This window comes from Geotrypetes seraphini, chromosome 1, assembly GCF_902459505.1.
Source record: "Geotrypetes seraphini chromosome 1, aGeoSer1.1, whole genome shotgun sequence".
NCBI classification, from domain to species: Eukaryota; Metazoa; Chordata; class Amphibia; order Gymnophiona; family Dermophiidae; genus Geotrypetes; species Geotrypetes seraphini.
Window position 1 is genome coordinate 68,997,824 of NC_047084.1, and position 17,889 is coordinate 69,015,712.

The 17,889-nt window shown below is 41.8% G+C and overlaps 1 protein-coding gene across 1 annotated transcript in view; it reads right to left on the reverse strand.

The window, feature by feature from the left end:
• SLC1A3 (solute carrier family 1 member 3) overlaps positions 1-17,889 on the reverse strand; it is a 219,880-nt gene that overhangs the window by 37,288 nt on the left and 164,703 nt on the right. The window contains exons 5-6 of the mRNA XM_033932783.1: positions 16,966-17,008; positions 5,061-5,356 (exon numbers count right to left, since the gene is read on the reverse strand). Of these exons, the coding sequence (XP_033788674.1) occupies positions 5,061-5,356; positions 16,966-17,008 (339 nt within the window). The remainder of the gene's footprint in view (positions 1-5,060; positions 5,357-16,965; positions 17,009-17,889) is intronic.

Sequence of the window (17,889 nt, forward strand, 5' to 3'; positions counted from 1 at the left end):
CTTACTTCTTCCAGATGTTCCCATCCAGTTTTTAAAAAAGTTTAGAACATAAGAACATAAGATTTGTCACTGCTGGTCAGACCAGTGGTCCATCGTGCCCAGCAGTCTGCTCACATGGTGGTCCTTAGGTCAAAGACCAGTGCCCTATTTGAGTCTAGCCTTACCTGCGTATGTTCTGGTCTAGCAGGAATTTATCTAACCTTTTCTTGAATCCCTAAAGGGTGCTTTCCAGATTTCTACCACTCTCTAGGTGAAGAAGAACTTCCTTATGTTTGTACGGAATCTATCCCCTTTTAACTTTAGCGAGTGCCCTCTCGTTCTCTCCACCTTGGAGCGGGTGAACAATCTCTGTCTCTCTACTAAGTCAATTCCCTTCAATATCTTGAATGTTTCGATCATGTCCCCTCTCAGTCTACTCTTTTCAAGGGAGAAGAGGCCCAATTTCTCTAGCCTCTCATTGTACGGCAACTCCTCCAGTCCCTTAACCATTTTTGTTGCTCTTCTCTGGACCCTTTCGAGTAGTACTATGTCCTTTTTCATGTACGGCGACCTGTGTTGGCCGCAGTATTCCAGGTGGGGGTGTAAAATGGCCCAGTACAGTGGCATGATAACTTTCTCAGATCTGTTTGTGATCCCCTTCTTAATCATTCCTAGCATTCTGTTTGCCCTTTTCTCCGCCACTGCGCTTTGTAAGGACGGTTTCATTGACTTGTTTACAAGTACTCCCAAGTCTCTTTCCTGGGGGCTCTCTCCGAGAGAACCTTTACCTTTGAATGAGTCCTCTCTACACCACACCATAAAATGATAATTGGATGCTAAATGATCACCCACTATAATATCAGAAATACTTTCATTGTTTGTAAGCACTAAGTCCAGTATGGCCCCATCCTGTATGAGTTCTATTACCAACTGCTGGAACAGTTCTCCCAAGATCTTTATACTTCTAGGAGATCCCACACTAGGGATACCCCAATCAACATCTGGCATATTAAAATTTCCTAGTAGTACTTTAGCTTTTATAGCCAAATTTTGAATGTATTCTATTAATCTCTGTATATTCTATAATGCCACTTCCCCTACTTTTCTTCTTACCCTGTCTTTCCTGGACAGATTATAGTCTAGTATTTTAGTCATGGCTCTCTGTAAACCCCGTCTCTGTGGTCACCCCTAAATCCAACCCAGTCTCTTCCATCACAGCCTATAAATCAAGAACCTTGTTTCCCATTCTTTGAGCATTAACATATACTGTTTTCCAGACATTGCCCCTTTTTTTCATTTGTGTAAAGATATTTAGTGATTCACCTACCTGAGAATCTATACTTACCCAGAAGCTTTGATCACCCTGTCCCAAAGATTCTAGTTTAAAGCCCTCTTCAGCAGGTTAGCTAGTTTGCTGCTGAAGACATTTATTTCCTTCATTAATAGATGCACACCATACATGCTCATTAGCCCTTGGAAAATCATCCCATGGCCCAGAAAGCCGAAACATTCTTAAAGACACCCTCTGCGCAGCCACGCATTCATCTCTAGGATGCAAGCTTCCTTTGACAGGAAGGGTTAATGAGAACACCACCTGCACACCTGACTGTTTCACCTTTTCTCTCAGAGTCACAAAGTCACTTTTGATGCATTCAGAGGGGTACCTCGCAGTATCATTAGTGCCAACATGGATGAGTAGTATTGGATAATAGTCATTAGGTTTGATGAGTCTCAGCAAACTCTCTGTAACATCTTGAATTTTAGCACCAGGCAGACAGCACAGCTCTCAGGAGATCATGTCTGGTTTGCAGATGGATGCCTCTGTACCCCTACCAACCACCACTACCTTTTACCCTCTAGTGGTCATGATCCAGGAACTTTGGGGATTTCAAGCTTTGATCCTTCCTCTCCCTGGGATGCTTTCATCTCCTCCACTTCCATGGCTGCATACCTGTTCTTCAGTTAAAGCTTAGATGGAGTCACAGTATCAATCTTGCAGGGTCTCATAACCTGAGTCCAGCTGTTCTCCATCAGCACGGCTTCTTCTTCCCCACTGCTAAAAATCTTTGATGCTTCATGAAGCATTTCATTGATGTATCTTTCATTCTTGCAGATGCTTCTCAGCCTTGCCATCTCCTCTTTCAGTTCCTTCACTTCCTTCATGAGGGATTCAAGCTGAAGATAGCTTGTATATATAACCACTCCCTCTATATGGGTAATATTTTCTGTATGCACAGAAACAGAAGCTGTAACCTGGGGCAATAGGTTTGGCAACACGATGTTTCCCAACCATACTGTGGTTGCAGAAGTGATCGCACCTGATGAAAGAAAAAACAGAAAGAAGGAAAAAAAAAATCCTACCAAAGTCCTTTCCCTGATTGGCTGAAGAGCTTATAAATCAAAAGATCAGCCTTGGGATGGGTGAGAGCTGGGCAGCATAGGGGGAGAATTGAAAACTAAACAGAGACATTCCTCAACTGCAAGCTAAACTAACCTAGACTAGAACACTTTTTATATAAAACTCTTAACAGAGCCTCTAAAGGCTACACTATTGTCTACACTGACTTTGTTGAAAGAGCAGAGTGCTGAACTAGAAAAGTTAAAAAGAAAGACAATGATATAACCTACTGAAACCCAGGGTTTTTTTAATTGAAATTTTAATATAATTTCACAAGAAATCTCTTGTACAAGCAAATCAGAATTGAAACCATCATATAAATTTAAAGATTTTAAAGAAGAGAAACAATATTACCTAAATCTTTCTTAGACCACAATATCAGATCAGAGGAAGGATTAAGAGTGAGGAGCAACTCAAAAGAGGAATATAAAGAAAAAGGAAATTGGTTTTAACGGTATACGGTCCTCATATTTACATAATCATGACTATCATATTAAACTGTCCCAGTTGACATTTTCTTCAAATCCAGGAATGATCTAAGATGTTCCGGGATAAAAAAAGTATACTTAACACCTAAGAATTTAATTGAACGCATGGATATGCCAAAAGAAAAGTTACTCCAAGTGCTAATGGTTCTGTCCTCATTGCTAAAAATAGCTTTCTTTGTTCCTGTGTAGTTCTTGTTACATCAGGGAAAATCCAGATTTTCTTTCCATAAAATAACATCTGGGAATTACGAAAAAACAGTCTCATTATTGAATTCAAATCTTGTTCAAAAACAAAGGAAACCAACAAAGTGGCTCTCTCTGTTTCCACAAACTCTGAGGATTCCAAAATCTCTGTAAGGTTTAGTGGCTCTACAGCTTCCAAATCTTCACCTTCTTTGGAGGCAATGGGTACTTTTTTTGGAGGTAAATAATATATGCGGTTAATTGGTGGTATAAGTTCAGGGGAAAATTTTAACACCTCCGTTAAATATTTCTTAAACATTTCATGAGGAGATACTCCAAGGGATTTTGGAAAATTCAATATACGTAAATTTAATCTTCTATTATAATTCTCTATTTGTTCAATTTTTCTGTTTAAAATAATTCTTTCTTTCAGAATCCCGTCTGTTACATTCTATAATTTGTCTGTTCTTTCCTTAAGCTTGCTAGTTTCTATAGAAAATTCTTCTTTAGTATCTTTTAATGACTTTCCCAAATTGTCCACAGTACTTAGTAAAGTTTTCAATTCCTGGGAAGATCCTGTAACCGTTAAGTTTAGTCTCTCGAGAGCATCCCGTATGCTCTCAAGGGTCACCGTAGCAGGTCTTCTAATTCCAAGTTCAGCCGAAACAGCTCTCTGCTCTTGTTCTTTTTCCTTCTCGGCTACTGCCCCTTCAAACAGGATCTTCCTTGACGTTCCTTCTGTACAAGGGTCACCTGACAGAGCCGCGGGAGGAGCAGGACACGGTGGTGGGATAGTCGCTGGAGGGGAGAGAGAAATCTCCAACCCGAAATCACCGGCAGCTCCACCCGCCGACAAAAGCTCAGGACCTCCAGAGTGCATTGGACCGCTAGCGACTGCAGCGTACTCCAGTATCAATCTATATTTTGTGCAATTCATTAACCTTTTCTTGTACAACTTTAAAACTTATGTACTTAGCTTTAGCTATTTCTTCATTCTTTTTTGAATCTCGGGAAGGACCGTAAGGTTCAACAAGTTTTGCCTGAAGGCTTTTTCAAGAATGCCTCCCCCCCCTTACTGGGGGGAGTTGGAGAAGAAAGGAATGTTCAGGGGCCATCAGAGTTAGGAAAGTATTGGGGGGGGGGAGTCAGAATTGAAGGCAACAATTTCCTATAGAAAAAGGAGAGCTTTATGGGGAGAGGGTGATAATACTTCCACCTGACCTCTTTAAGAAATGGCCCAGAAGCATCAGGCCAAGGCATTGTAGTTGATGCTCTAGGAATGGAAAAATAATGCTGCTTGCAAGGTTGTTTGCAAGGAGCGCTATTCTTGTATCACAGAGGTGCCTAACAAGTTAGTGCAGTAAAATTAAAGTACAGTAAAAATGTACTTTTACTGTACCTAATAATCAACCCTTAATCTGCATTAATTTGTAGGTTAACATACATGGCTGTCCTATGTAATGTACCATGAACTCCTAATATAACTGTAATGTGCCATGAATGTCTAATATATTCTGACTAAATATATCTACTGCAATCTATGTGAATGTTCTTCTGTAACCTGTTCTGAGCTCACAGGAGGACGGGACAGCAATCTAAATAAATAAATCAATTTAGCACAAACTAAATTTTTTAAGGCACGAAACAAACTGAATAAATGCTAATGAATACACATCCCTATGAACTAGATAAACTACTGTACTTTGAAAATTAAACCATGTATAGGATCTGTTCACCTGAAAAAAATTTAAATTTTGGAAAAGAAAACCACAGTGGAAATAAAGTAAAAGAAACAAACAGCTGGGCTGTAGGGTCTCCATAAACGTAACAATTTCTAGCACACCCTTTATGTGGCCATATAGAAAGAGAAGAAACAGATAGCAAAGCTGAATTGGGATGCATTCTAAATGATTTAAGGAGACATTCATTTGAAAGTGAATTAAAATGTTTTCAAACGAGTGAATTATATCATATCTTGCTACGTACTGATTTTACAAAGGCTTGGTACTTACCACATAATGACAGCAACCAGTCTCATGATAGCTTCATTGAGGCAGTCAAAGAACTCTTTTAATGCCTTCCCTTGCTCCTTCATGTTGCCAATGACCAGGCCAAAGCACATTGAGAAAACCACCAGTCCCAGTGCATTCACTCCATTCACAGCTCCTGGGATAGGGATGACCTCTTCTCTCATTTGGGTTAGTGCCTTTACTGCCTCTGATATATTGCTTATTATTGATGAGGTGACAGAGGTTTCATTTAGTGGCACAGGGACTTTGAACATTTTCTTCTCGTAATTGGTTTTGAACTGAATTTCAAAAACAGAAAGGTAGAAGAAAACAACATCATTGAAAGATTAATCACGGTTGGAGGCTATCAAATTATTTCCCCTGTGCAGTTATCTGGATATTTCCCTTAGCCACAGATCTCCACAGCCAAAGGATTACAATAATCCAAGTTCTATTTAAAATTTGATAATCCTCTTATCATTTTTCTAACTGGTGTATATTGTTAAAATAATTAGGGATACATCAAACAATACAGACACGGACGTACAGATAAAGAGGGTGGAAGGGCAGAACTACATCATTGATAGGAAAGGAAGACAAAAAGGGAAAAAACATTAGGAATGGGGTCCATCTGATTTAAGAATTAGAAAGAAATCTATAAAAAGGCATCATTAAATAAAAAGGTTTTTAGATTGGATTTAAATCGTTCTAGTATAGTTTCATCACGCAGTACTATAGGTGTAGAGGGGCATAATAAAAAACAACATCTAAGTCCCCTTTTGGCCTAAGGCCCTAAACATTGAAAGTAGAAGCAGGGAAAATGTCCATTATAAAAAAAAAAACATCCAAAGATGTTTAAATGCCCAGACCACCACTATGTCTAAACTTACACCATATAATCAACCTAAATAAGCCTAAGTCCCAAACTTCCAAAACAAGGGCTTTTAGGCGAAGGAGGAGCCAGTCCTTACCTAAAGGCTGGATTCTGTAACTGGTGTCTGTCAAAAACAACACTGGTTACAGAATCTACCACACCCCCTACAACGATCTGGGAAGGAGGGAGCCCAAGCCCTCCTGCCCCGTCAAACCGCGACCTCCCCCGCCGACATCGGGGAAAGAGGGAGCCCAAGCCCTCCTACCCCATCAAACCACGACCCCCCCAATGACATCGGGGCAAGAGTGAGCCCAAGCCCTCCTACCCTGTCAAACCACGACCCCCCCTCCCACTGACATCGGGCCAGGAGGGAGCCCAAACCCTCCTGGCCAGGTGAACCCCCCTACCCCCCCACTAAGATACGGGCAGGAGGGATCCCAGGCCCTCCTGCCCTCGACGAAACCCAGTCCCACGATCACCCCCCCGAACCCCAGATCGGCCCCCCACCCGCTGACCCGCGAGACCCCCCTGATGACCTCTCGACACCCCCACCCCCAATCCCCCTCCCCGTACCTGTAAGATTCGTTGGCCAGACGGATGGGTGCCAAGCCCGTCCGTCTAGCAGGCCAGCCATCCCTTGAATGGCCTAATCTGGTTTTAGATACTTCTAAAACCAGCTTTGATTATGGGTACTTATCCAAGTACCCATTTAGGCCTCTTTTTAGACTTTTTTTTAAAATTATGAGCCCCATAGTGTTCCAGAGCATAGCGGTAACCGAAAAGATGGTAGAATGTGTCATACTGAGTTGTCTCATTGAAGGAATAGATAACAAATGTTGATTATTAGAACGTAGGGTTATGTTATGTACAATCTTATATCCTGCTGAATCCTCACAAACTGAGTTCTAGGTTGGTTACAAGCAGCATATCGCTATCAGTATCATACATGTTCCATTCAGTTATATGTACATGCTACTTAAATCTCAGCAGCTGAGAGAATCCACTTGATCATCATAGCTACATGCGTTACAGAGCTGAGAGATTGTATAATTGGACATAAAACAATCAGCGGATCTCCATCACCACCACCTCACTCCAGGTTTGCACTCTCCTTGTTGACAGTCTACTACTAGAACAAGAAAAAAGGGGAAATGGGAGATCCACAGTACAAAAGACGTGGAAAAACAGCAGAGCCAGAAAATGCAACATGCCCGGATAGATACAGGAAAGACAAAACCTAGATAGCTATCTCAATAGTGGATTGAATATTGGCATTATCTGGAGAGCTGCAGCACTCACCGCTCTGCCAAGATATTCAATACCAGCTGCAATCTGGATACTGACGCTGAATGTTCAGATTTACTTTTGCTGCTGTAGATGATATTTAAACAACACACCAGCTGTACTGGCAGAATATCGAGCAGTCAGTTCTTTCGATTTACTGCTTTCCCTAACATTACAGTCAGGACTAAAACAGCTTAAACTGTACTGATACAATGGAGTGAGGGAATTTGGGGGACAGGGAAAATGGAGCAGACATTTTAAATTATATTTTAGACTTAGTTCAGATGCAGGAGTGGTCTAGTGGTTAGAGCAGCTGGTCTCAGCACCCTGAGGTTGTGAGTTCAATTCCCACTGCAGATCCTTGTGATTCTGGGTAAGTCACTTAATACTTTATTGCCCCAGGTAAAAAATAAGTACCTGTCTAAACATATGTAAACCACTTTGATTGTGTAAACCACACAGAAAAAGCAGAATAAGTCCTATCCCTTCAAGGGACGTTTCATTCAAGTATGGTAGGTATTTCCCTGAAAAAGGCTTTCTTTATTTTTACCAAATAAATGACTCTCCTTCACTTAGAGCAGAGAGTCTCAGCTTAGTTCTTGGGAAACCCCCTGCCAGTCCAGTTTTCAGGATAGCCCTAAGGAATATTCCAGGGATATTTGGATGGATGGATGCAGTGCTCACACATCTATGGGGTCCTTTTACAAAGCTGTAGTAGAAAGTGGCCTTAGCGTGCAGGTCTTTCTTGCATGCTAAGTCCATTTTTTACCACTGCCAGAAAATGAACAATTTTCCAATTTCTGAATTAATGGCCATGCTATGACCAAAAAGTAGTTTGTAAGCCTTTACGTCACCTATTTTGTAGGTGGTAAGCTACATCCCGCAATAATCAATTTGTGGCAATGTAGATACACTAACTGATTAGTGCAAAAATGCCCACTCCGGCCCTCCCAGAATTTTTTTTCAAATTTTGGGTGTGTGGTTTGCATGTATATGTTCAGAACTTACTGTGGGATACTTTAGCACATCCCACTTAAGTCCTTTTAAGCTGAGGTAAGCATGAAAACAGCATCCCAATGGAAATGGTAGAGACAAGCAGTATCTGAACTCAGGAAATCATAAAAAAAGCACAGAGGGTCTCTGAGGGAGAGGAAAGGATTTTAGAGTTTATTAGTTGGTATGGATGAGCAGAACCCCTGGATAGGCTGTTTGGGTTTTATCTGCCATCATTTTCTGTGTTTGTTTTAGAGAAATAACTAGGAGCAGAATTTAGGAGCAGAATTTTCTCTTAAGCTGGACCTGCTCTTTGGAATTCTGTATTGGACAGTTTCCATGCTGATCTTTTTTATCCAGTTTTTCGGAAGCTATGCTCATTCCATTTGTACAACATTGTGGATTAAATAATCGTGGATTGTAGGCGATATTAATGGATCTTATCATAAGTCTTTTTTCTGGTTTATGCAATATGTTGTTTATGATGCTTTTTGTAAATTTAATTATCTTGTAGTTGGAACAAATTTTGTTTATTGTATACTGCTTAATACTTAGGTCAATGGCAGTATATAAAAAAGAATAAATCTAATCCAATCCAAACTTGAGTGAAAATGAGTGAGGAACTGAAAGTCAAGAATCCCAACATATTCCTTGTGTACCCAAGTGCCAGATAAGACTGAAACTAGGAGATATAAAAATGTCATTTTTATTTTTTTTTAAGTTCACTTTATTTATTGGATAATGAAGAAAAGGAAAAAATATACATCATGTATCAATAAACAGAGTACAGAAATTGGCAGAGAACATCATAATAGTATAGGATATATATCCTCAGAAGGTGCTTGTACCGAAAACATAATAATCACATAATTAAAGAGATTGTAAGTAATCATCAATGGGAGTCCAAATATCACTTAGTGAAGATAACAAATTGGTCTTTTTCTTGTCAATAGCATGTTGTTTGAATTTTTTATATAGACATATAGAGTTCCACCAAAAAGTGAAATTCAAAAGAGAAGCGGATTTCCAATTTTGCAAAATATGCTGTATACCCACAGATATCAATATATCAATCAATTTTGGATCACAGGTACAAGACTGAAAGCAAGGGTGGAGAGATCTCATAATAATTATGTCAAAGGATAATTTAGCAGTACAATTGGTTACTAGTCTAATTAAGGACCAAATTTGCGTCCAAAAAGATAAAATCTTAGGACAGTTATACAGCATATGTGCTAGGGTACCTGGGCTTTTTTGACAATGCCAACAGAGATCATCGTCTTTTAAATGTGCTAGTTTCATTCTATGTGGTGTCCATATCGCTCTTCTCATTAGGAAATATAGGGATTTTGGATTTAACTTTATTCTTAAATAGTTTTAACCGTTATATAATTTAAGACTTATACTTATAAAGTGCTATTGTGCAAGTTGAATGACTTATCTTTTATACCGGGTCTGCATATTTAAGAATAAAGTTAAATCCAAAATCGTCACATAAAATAAAGGTCCAGTGAGGATAGGCTACCACACTGTATAATGGTGTGGCAATCTGAGGAACGTATGTAAAGTGATTTTGTGACTAGTGGAGTAAGTTATATTACAGATCGATACTGGTGCCGCTTTTGGTTTTGAATTTTCAACACTATGGCACATCAACAATCAATTACAAATCAACAGACATGTAGTAGCTGGTGCCATATGATGAGATTGCTGTCATTTAAAAGAGAAATCAAAACAGTGCTATTCATGCGTGTATTTGGCATTTCTTCTTGAAGAATTTTCACTTTGATTATGGTTTTTATGTAGTACAGATTTACTTTATAATTGATATTTCTTGTCTTTTTCATATTTTTAATGATTTTGTTTTATGGATTCATTTGCTTTTTTATTTTATTATTTTGATTTGTATTTGTAAATCCTGTTAACCCACCTAGATCTTTCAACTGTGCAGGCTATAAGGACTGTAAATAAATAAATAAATAAAATATAATAAAATATAGTTGGCTCTAGTGGCTGGTGCCATACAAGTAGCTGCAGTGGCTTGTGCCATGCAAGTGGCAGCGTGATAGAGATAGCTGTAGTAACTGGTGACACACAGGTGGCTGCCGCCTTTGAAACCATATATTATTATGCTGCAGCTGAAGCCATATCTGCCGATGTTGCATACAATTTGATGTAACATGTACTTGCTAAAGCTGAGATATGCATGGATGTTGACTCCGATGTACTACTTATGGTTACCACAGCCAATAACATGCAGTCAGCTGCTTATTGGACTGCCACATAAACGTCCATCTAATGTACCACAGACATATGGAACATCTGATGCTACATAGGCAGGTTTGAAACTGTGTGAGAAAACAACAAGGCAAGCGATCCACCAAAGAATCCAACATAGAACAAAACAATCGGCAGACAATCTGGAGATATTAGATTTATTCAAATTGCTCCCAACAACAGTGCCCCATGCTGCTTCAGAGGCATTTATTGTGACAATAAAACAAAATATGTCTGTATACTCAATCACCATCATTAAAAATACAATCAGAATTTAATAAAACCATCTGGATAAAAACAGCTGAATAAAATGGACCACGAGCTGCATCGAGGTGGAAGAAGATATCTTCTTTTTCAAGGGTCCCGTGGCAACAAGGGAGCATCCGTGGAAAATCAGGGGCGGGAAACTGCACGGGGACACCAGGAAATTCTTTTTCACTGAAAGAGTGGTTGATCGCTGGAATAGTCTTCCACTTCAGGTGATTGAGGCCAGCAGCGTGCCTGATTTTAAGGCCAAATGGGATAGACACATGGGATCTATTCACAGAGAAAGGTAGGGGAGTGTCATTGGGGTGGGCAGACTAGATGGGCCATGGCCCTTATCTGCCGTCTATTTCTATGTTTCTATGTTTCTATATAAAAACATATCAAAGTCTATAAAAGGATGGCTTACCTAGCTGGCATCAGAAACAGATTCCACAAGGAATGAAAGCCAGCTGATGCAAAGGAACAGCTTTATCCAAATATGCAATACTGTCCAAAAATATAAAAAACAAGGGCATGTCCAAACTTACCACACCACTGACTGGAATTTCTAGAAATCGTAGGAATTGCCCTACTGATAGGGTTACCATATGGCTCCAGAGAAGGGAGAACGGATTGAGACATTCGGGTTTTATTTGTACTAAAAGCAATGGAAGTGGGGAGGACAGATGGAGACATCTTGGCTTTACTTCTATTGAAACAAGTGGAGGTAGAGCCTGGATGTCTCGGTCCGTCCTCCTTTTTCTGGAGCCATTTATTATAGCACTGGTCTTTGACCTGGGGGCCGCCGTGTGAGCGGACTGCTGGACACGGTTTGACCCAGCAGCGGCAATTCTTATGTTCTTATGTTCAAAGTTCCAAGAATGTTTTTGAAGATAAAAACCTACTAAATTAAAACCTAGAGCACAGAATCCAATCCAATCTTTCTTCCTATATACTGCACCATCCCCAATAATCATGAAGCTCGATGCAGTTTACAATAAGATTTTAGATTAGCTATTTAATTAATCAGATTAAACATTGAATATAAAGGTCTTTAAGTACTTTCGAAACGCTAAATAAGAGTTACATTTTCTTAGATATAGTGATAAACCATTTCAGAAAGTGGTGAAGAGAAATGAAATAGAACAAGAAACAAAACCCTTAAGTTGAATGCCTTTAACTGATGGAGAGACTAATGAGTATAACGAAATGGATCTTCGACTTCTTTGTCTTAATGCATAAAATGCCAAAGGAACAATTTGATTACTTAATTGACCATGCTAAACTAAACTAAACTAAACTAAACTAAACCTTAGGTTTATATACCGCACCATCTCCATAGTCGTGGAGCTCAGCACGGTTTACAGGAATTGTAATGAGAAAGGAACTCCAAGGAAAGGGCTAGATGAAGATCGGGGGAAAGAAGGAAGTTAGCATTATTTTGTAGACCAGACATAAACATTTAAACTTCACTCTAGATTCTACCAGTAACCAATGTAACGTTTTCATCACAGGAGTGACATGTTTAGATCTATTTTTGTTACATATCAATCTAATTGCGGTATTTTATAACAGCTGTAATCATTTTAAATCTGCTTTACTAACACCATAATAGATTGAGCTACAATATTCTAATTGGGCCAGTATAATCGAATGAACAAGAATAGCATAGTGACTTTGATAAAATAATGAACGAACATATCTTAGGGCTCCTTTTATCAAGCCGCGCTAGCGGTTTAACGTGCATAATAGCGCGCGCTAAACTGCCGGCCGCGCTAGCCGCTGAGCAGGCGGTAGTTTTAGGCCAGCACGGGGGTTAACGCGTGATGAAAAGTTGCTCGCGTTAACCCCGCTAGTGCGGCTTGATAAAAGGAGCCCTTAGTCTGTGTAAACTACAGGAGCCTTTCCTGATCAGATTGCTAATCTGTTGTTTAAAAGATAACCTTGAATCCAATATAACAGCTACTATTCTAAAGCAAGCTGCATCTGGAAGAGCCATTCCCAGGGCAGGATTAATTCATCGAGGGCCCCTAGGCACACAAGTACACTGGGCCTCTGCCCCGCCCCACCCCACCATGCGCTCAGGCGGAAACAGGAAGCTGCATCATAGGGAAGCTTTGGGCAAGCAGCACTGCTTGCACAATTACAGTTCCCGCTGCCTTTCTTACCTGTGTTGCTTGCTTGTCTTACTTTCTGTCGATGGCGGGGGGGGGGGGGGGGCTGCATTGCCGATTGGGGTGGGGCCCGTGTTGCCGATCGGGGGAGCCCGCGTTGCTGATTGATGCTGGAGGGGCCCATCGCCGTTTGGAAAAAAACAATGTTGATGCCCTCCTTCATCAGGCCCCTCTGACCATTTCAGGCCCTAGGCACATGCCTACTTGCCCTATTGGTTAATCCTGCCCTGGCCATTCCCAGTCAGCTAAATAGCGCTAAATATTGGGCCCATTGCTTCTGATTGCCTCTAAGCATGTACAGACCTCTTCTAACTTGTTAAAGAATTTTTTCAGTTTCATCTCCAGGATCTGCTGTACTATTGCTTTGACCTGCTTGGTTATCTCAGCTACCAGTTTGTAGCCCTCATCCTCCATTGCTGCACCATGTATTATTCCATTTTATATTCAGCTGATTTGTAGGCAAACCTTAGGAAATTGGAAGACTGGGCGTCCAAGTGGCAGGTGAAATTTAATGTGGACAAATGCAAAGTGAAGCACATTGGGAAGAATAACCCGAATCACAGTTACCAGATGCTAGGGTCCATCTTGGGGGTTAGCGCCCAAGAAAAGGATCTGGCTTTCATTGTAGACAATATGATAAAACCTTCTGCCCAATGTGGGGTGGCGGCCAAAAAATGCAAACCGGATGCTAGGAATTATTAAAAAAGGGATTGTTAACAAGACTAAGAATGTTATAATGCCCCTGTATTACTCCATGGTGTGACCTCACCTGGAGTATTGCGTTCAAGTCTGGTCTCCTTATCTTATGAAAGATATAACGACACTAGAAAAGATTCAAAGAAGAGTGACCAAGAGGAAAAAGGGGATGGAACTCCTCTCGTATGAGGAAAGACTAAAAAGGTTAGGGCTCTTCAGCTTGGAAAAGAGACAGTTGAGGGGAGATATGATTGAAGTCTACATAATCCTGAGTGGAGTAGAATGGGTACAAGTGGATCGATTTTTCACTCCGTCAAAAATTACAAAGACTAGGGGACACTCGATGAAGTTACAGAGAAATATTTTTAAAACCAATAGGAGTAAATTTTTTTTCACTCAGAGAATAATTAAGCTCTGGAATAGAGAATGACACGGTGACGGTTTACCCGCGGCCACCACATTTAAGCCGCGGGTCACCGCCAAAAACGGGGAAGAAAACTAGCAGTCGCTGCGGTGACGGGGACAAGGCCATTCACCGACCGCGGAAACGGTGAACAGGTTTGTCCCCGCGGGCCAATGTACCCCCTTCTAGGAACCGCTATTTACCTGTGTTTCACCGTGCTCCTCATTTGTCAGATCAACCCTTCCTGCCAATCGCAGCAGAAGGGTACCCAACCCCTCCTGCCGGTCCTCCCAATGGCCTCCCCTAAGATCGCCGGCAGGAGGGTACCCAACCCCTCCTGCTGGACCCCCCCCCAACGAACCCTCCCACCCCGGAACCCCCTTAGTCTTACTTTCCAAGTTGGACCGGACAGCTCCTCGCTCGTCTGGCCAGCAGGCCTGCCTCCGTCCAAATGAGGCGGGCCCGCCCCTCCCCTCCCCTGCCTAACCCACAGGATCCTAGGGCCTGATTGGCCCAAGCACCTAAGGCCCCTCCTATAGCGGGAGTGGCTTTAGGTGCCTAGACCAATCAGGCCCTAGGATCCTGTGGGTTGGGCAGGGTAGGGGCGGGCCCGCCTCATTTGGACGGAGGCAAGCCTGCTGGCCATACGTGTGAGGAGCCGTCCGGTCCAACTTGGAAAGTAAGACTAAGGGGGTTCCGGGGTGGGAGGGTTCGTTGGGGGGGGGGTCCAGCAGGAGGGGTTGGGTACCCTCCTGCCGGCGATCTTAGGGGAGGCCATTGGGAGGACCGGCAGGAGGGGTTGGGTACCCTTCTGCTGCGATTGTCGGGAGGGCCGTTGGGGGGGTCTACAGGAGGGGTTGGGTGCCCTCCTGCCGTGATCGCTGGGGGGAGGGGAGACTTGCAGCCGTAGCCGCGGTCACTATGCTAATCACGGCAGCATTTAAAGTACATGTCGTGTTTGTTTTTGCATTGCTAGCCCCAGGGGTGGTGGAAGATTAGTGATTGAAAAACTGTATGAAAAATAACTATTTTAAATTTAGTGATCAAAATGTGTCAGTTTTGAGAATTTATATTAATTAATTTTTTCTCTGCGTGTTTTGTTTTTGTATAGTTATTAACTAATATTTAACTAAGTTTTAAAGTTTTAAAGAATGTTTCCTTTATACGTAAATAAAGAAAAGTGAATGGGATTGCAGTGGCGGTGACGGGGCGGTGAATGGGGTGGCAGTGGCGGTGACGGGGCGGTGAAGAGGATGGTGAGACGGGGACGGGGCGGTGACGGGGATGGTGAGACGGGGACGGGGCGGTGACGGGGATGGTGAGACGGGGACGGGGCGGTGACGGGGACCAATTTTTTCACCGTGTCATTCTCTACTCTGGAACGCATTGTCAGAGGTTATGGTAAGAGTGGATTGCGTAGCTGGTTTTAAGAAAAGTTTGGACAATTTCCTGGAGGAAAAGTCCATAGTCTATTATTGAGAAAGACATGGGGGAAGCTACTGCTTGCCCTGTAACGGTAGCATGGAAACTTGCTACTCCTTGGGTTTTGGCCAGGTACTAGTGACCTGGATTGGCCACATGGGCTTGATGGACCATTGGTCTGACCATTGGGCTGTAGGTGCCTTTGCAGTCATTGCTGGGCACACCTGTCCCACCAGACAGCTTTTGACCCAATGACTAAGTTAAAAGAAAAGACTCTGGTTTGGTTGGATGAATGGATAATTTAAGGATAAAGTCAGCAAGTAGAGGGAAATCACTTCCTCTCTCTGCTCATTGTACCATGAAATCTAGAGTTTTTATCATTAATATACCACTTATAGTGTAAGTGATTAACATTCAGGTACTCAAATATTTTTTCCCTATCTGTCCTGGTGGACTCACACTCTATCTAATGTACCTGGGACAATGGGAGATTAAATGACTTGCCCAGGGTCACAAGGAGCAGTGTGGGATTTGAATTCCAAACCTCAGGGTGCTGAGACTGTAGCTCTGACCACTGTGCCACACATTCCCCACTAAGAATGCAACTTATAGGCTCTTGCATTTTTAATACAGTCTTTAAACTAGAGTAACATGTAGGATTTGAACCCCTGATTATTTGCACATTAGTAGGGGGATTTTATCTCTGAGCCACCAGCAGCATTCTGAGTTCTCACAGTGCTCCATACAGCAAGAGGAGGTGTAGGGCCTTAATTTCATCAAAGACATGCACCCATGAGAGCACTGCTAGACTGCTTTAAGGAAACCTTTAATCTTGTGTCCCCACCCATGCTTCCCTCTGCACCCCTAGCTCTACCCCTCTTGCAAATCCCACTGGAAGTCCCAGAACCTCCCCCAGGAGGAAGGGGGGGCCTAATAACACTCCAGATTCTTTTGCTGTGCTAGGCCAGACTCACAGTAAGAGTCATGAAGTTACGGGATCTCACAGCTCATACTGCGAAGCTCATCCTGTGCAATTAAGTGCCCTCATTCCTGCCGGTTATGGGGTTCAAGCTGCTGTGGTAAATGCTCTTATAGAACAGGCTCTTATAGAACAGGCTCTTATAGAACAGGAACAAGGAAATAAGGGATTTAAATTTCCTGCTCACTGACTTTTGTTATTTCTAGAATCTTGACGCTTTAGGTGACCAACTAATTTGCCTAATGGAAGTGCTGGCCCTGGTGGATGGCAGCGGCTGTCAGTTTAGGTTTCATATATTCAGTTGCAACCAGCTCAGATTTGTGAGGCCACAGCACAGGTACTTTGTAGGCGAGACAATGGCAGAAGACAAAGGACAGGAACAAAACGTTGCAGATAGGAAGAATAGATGGTGGGGAAGACTGAATCTCAAGGAAGGGACTAAGAAGTTGGAAGTGACTAGGGAGACTTTTTCCAACTTTGCTGGCTGGGCACTTATAAAATCACCCAGGCCTTTAAATAAATTGAAAAGATTTTACCTTGAATTAGCTTCAAGTCCTTACCTGTTTAAAGCAGGCTTCTACCATATTTGGAGGGAACATGTTTCTATAAGAACAAAAGAAAATGAACAGTATCAGTCAGACTGCATAAAAAAACTCCCATGAGCAGTGTTGATATTCTTTTACATTCTACAAAATGTACAGTAGACTATCTTGCCATGAAAAAGCGCCTTGGGAATACATTTTGGGAATGATAATGAAACCTGCCATCTTTGTGGCAACCTCCACAGGTACTCTTTAACGGCAAAGTCTGTACCTTTAACCAAATCAAAACTACATTTATAAGGGTCAATACAGCCAGTGGCAGTGAGTGTTTTGCTGACTGTTGCTGGTGCTATTCCCAGAAATTCTATGCCAGACCATGTCTGTACTTCAGCAATGTAATCTGATTTATGTGGAGCCAGCTAATTGATAACCGGTTAAGTCGATATTCAGCACTTAACTAGCTATGGGTTGCTACATAAAGGACTGTGTTTTATGCAGTCTCATTTATGCGGTTACTCTGGATGGTAAATTCCTGAATATCAACATTTCGGCCCTCTTTTACTAAGCCATGGTAGAGGTTTCTACTGTGGCCCGGGGTGCTAAATGCTCTGCCGCTCATAGGAATTCATATTACATTACATTACATTACTGATTTCTATTCCGCCTCAACCTTGCAGTTCTGGGCGGATTACAAAAGAGACATCTGGACATTTCCAGGATGATTAGAAAGAGACTTCTGGACTTTTCCAGAAGAGTTACAAGAAGAAGAACATTTCCAGAGGAGTTACAAGAAGAATGGTGTAGTATAGTTTAGGGCAGTGTTTTTCAACCTTTTTTGGGCAAAGGCACACTTGTTTCATGAAAAAAAATCACGAGGCACACCACCATTAGAAAATGTTAAAAAATTTAACTCTGTGCCTATATTGACTATATATAAAGTAA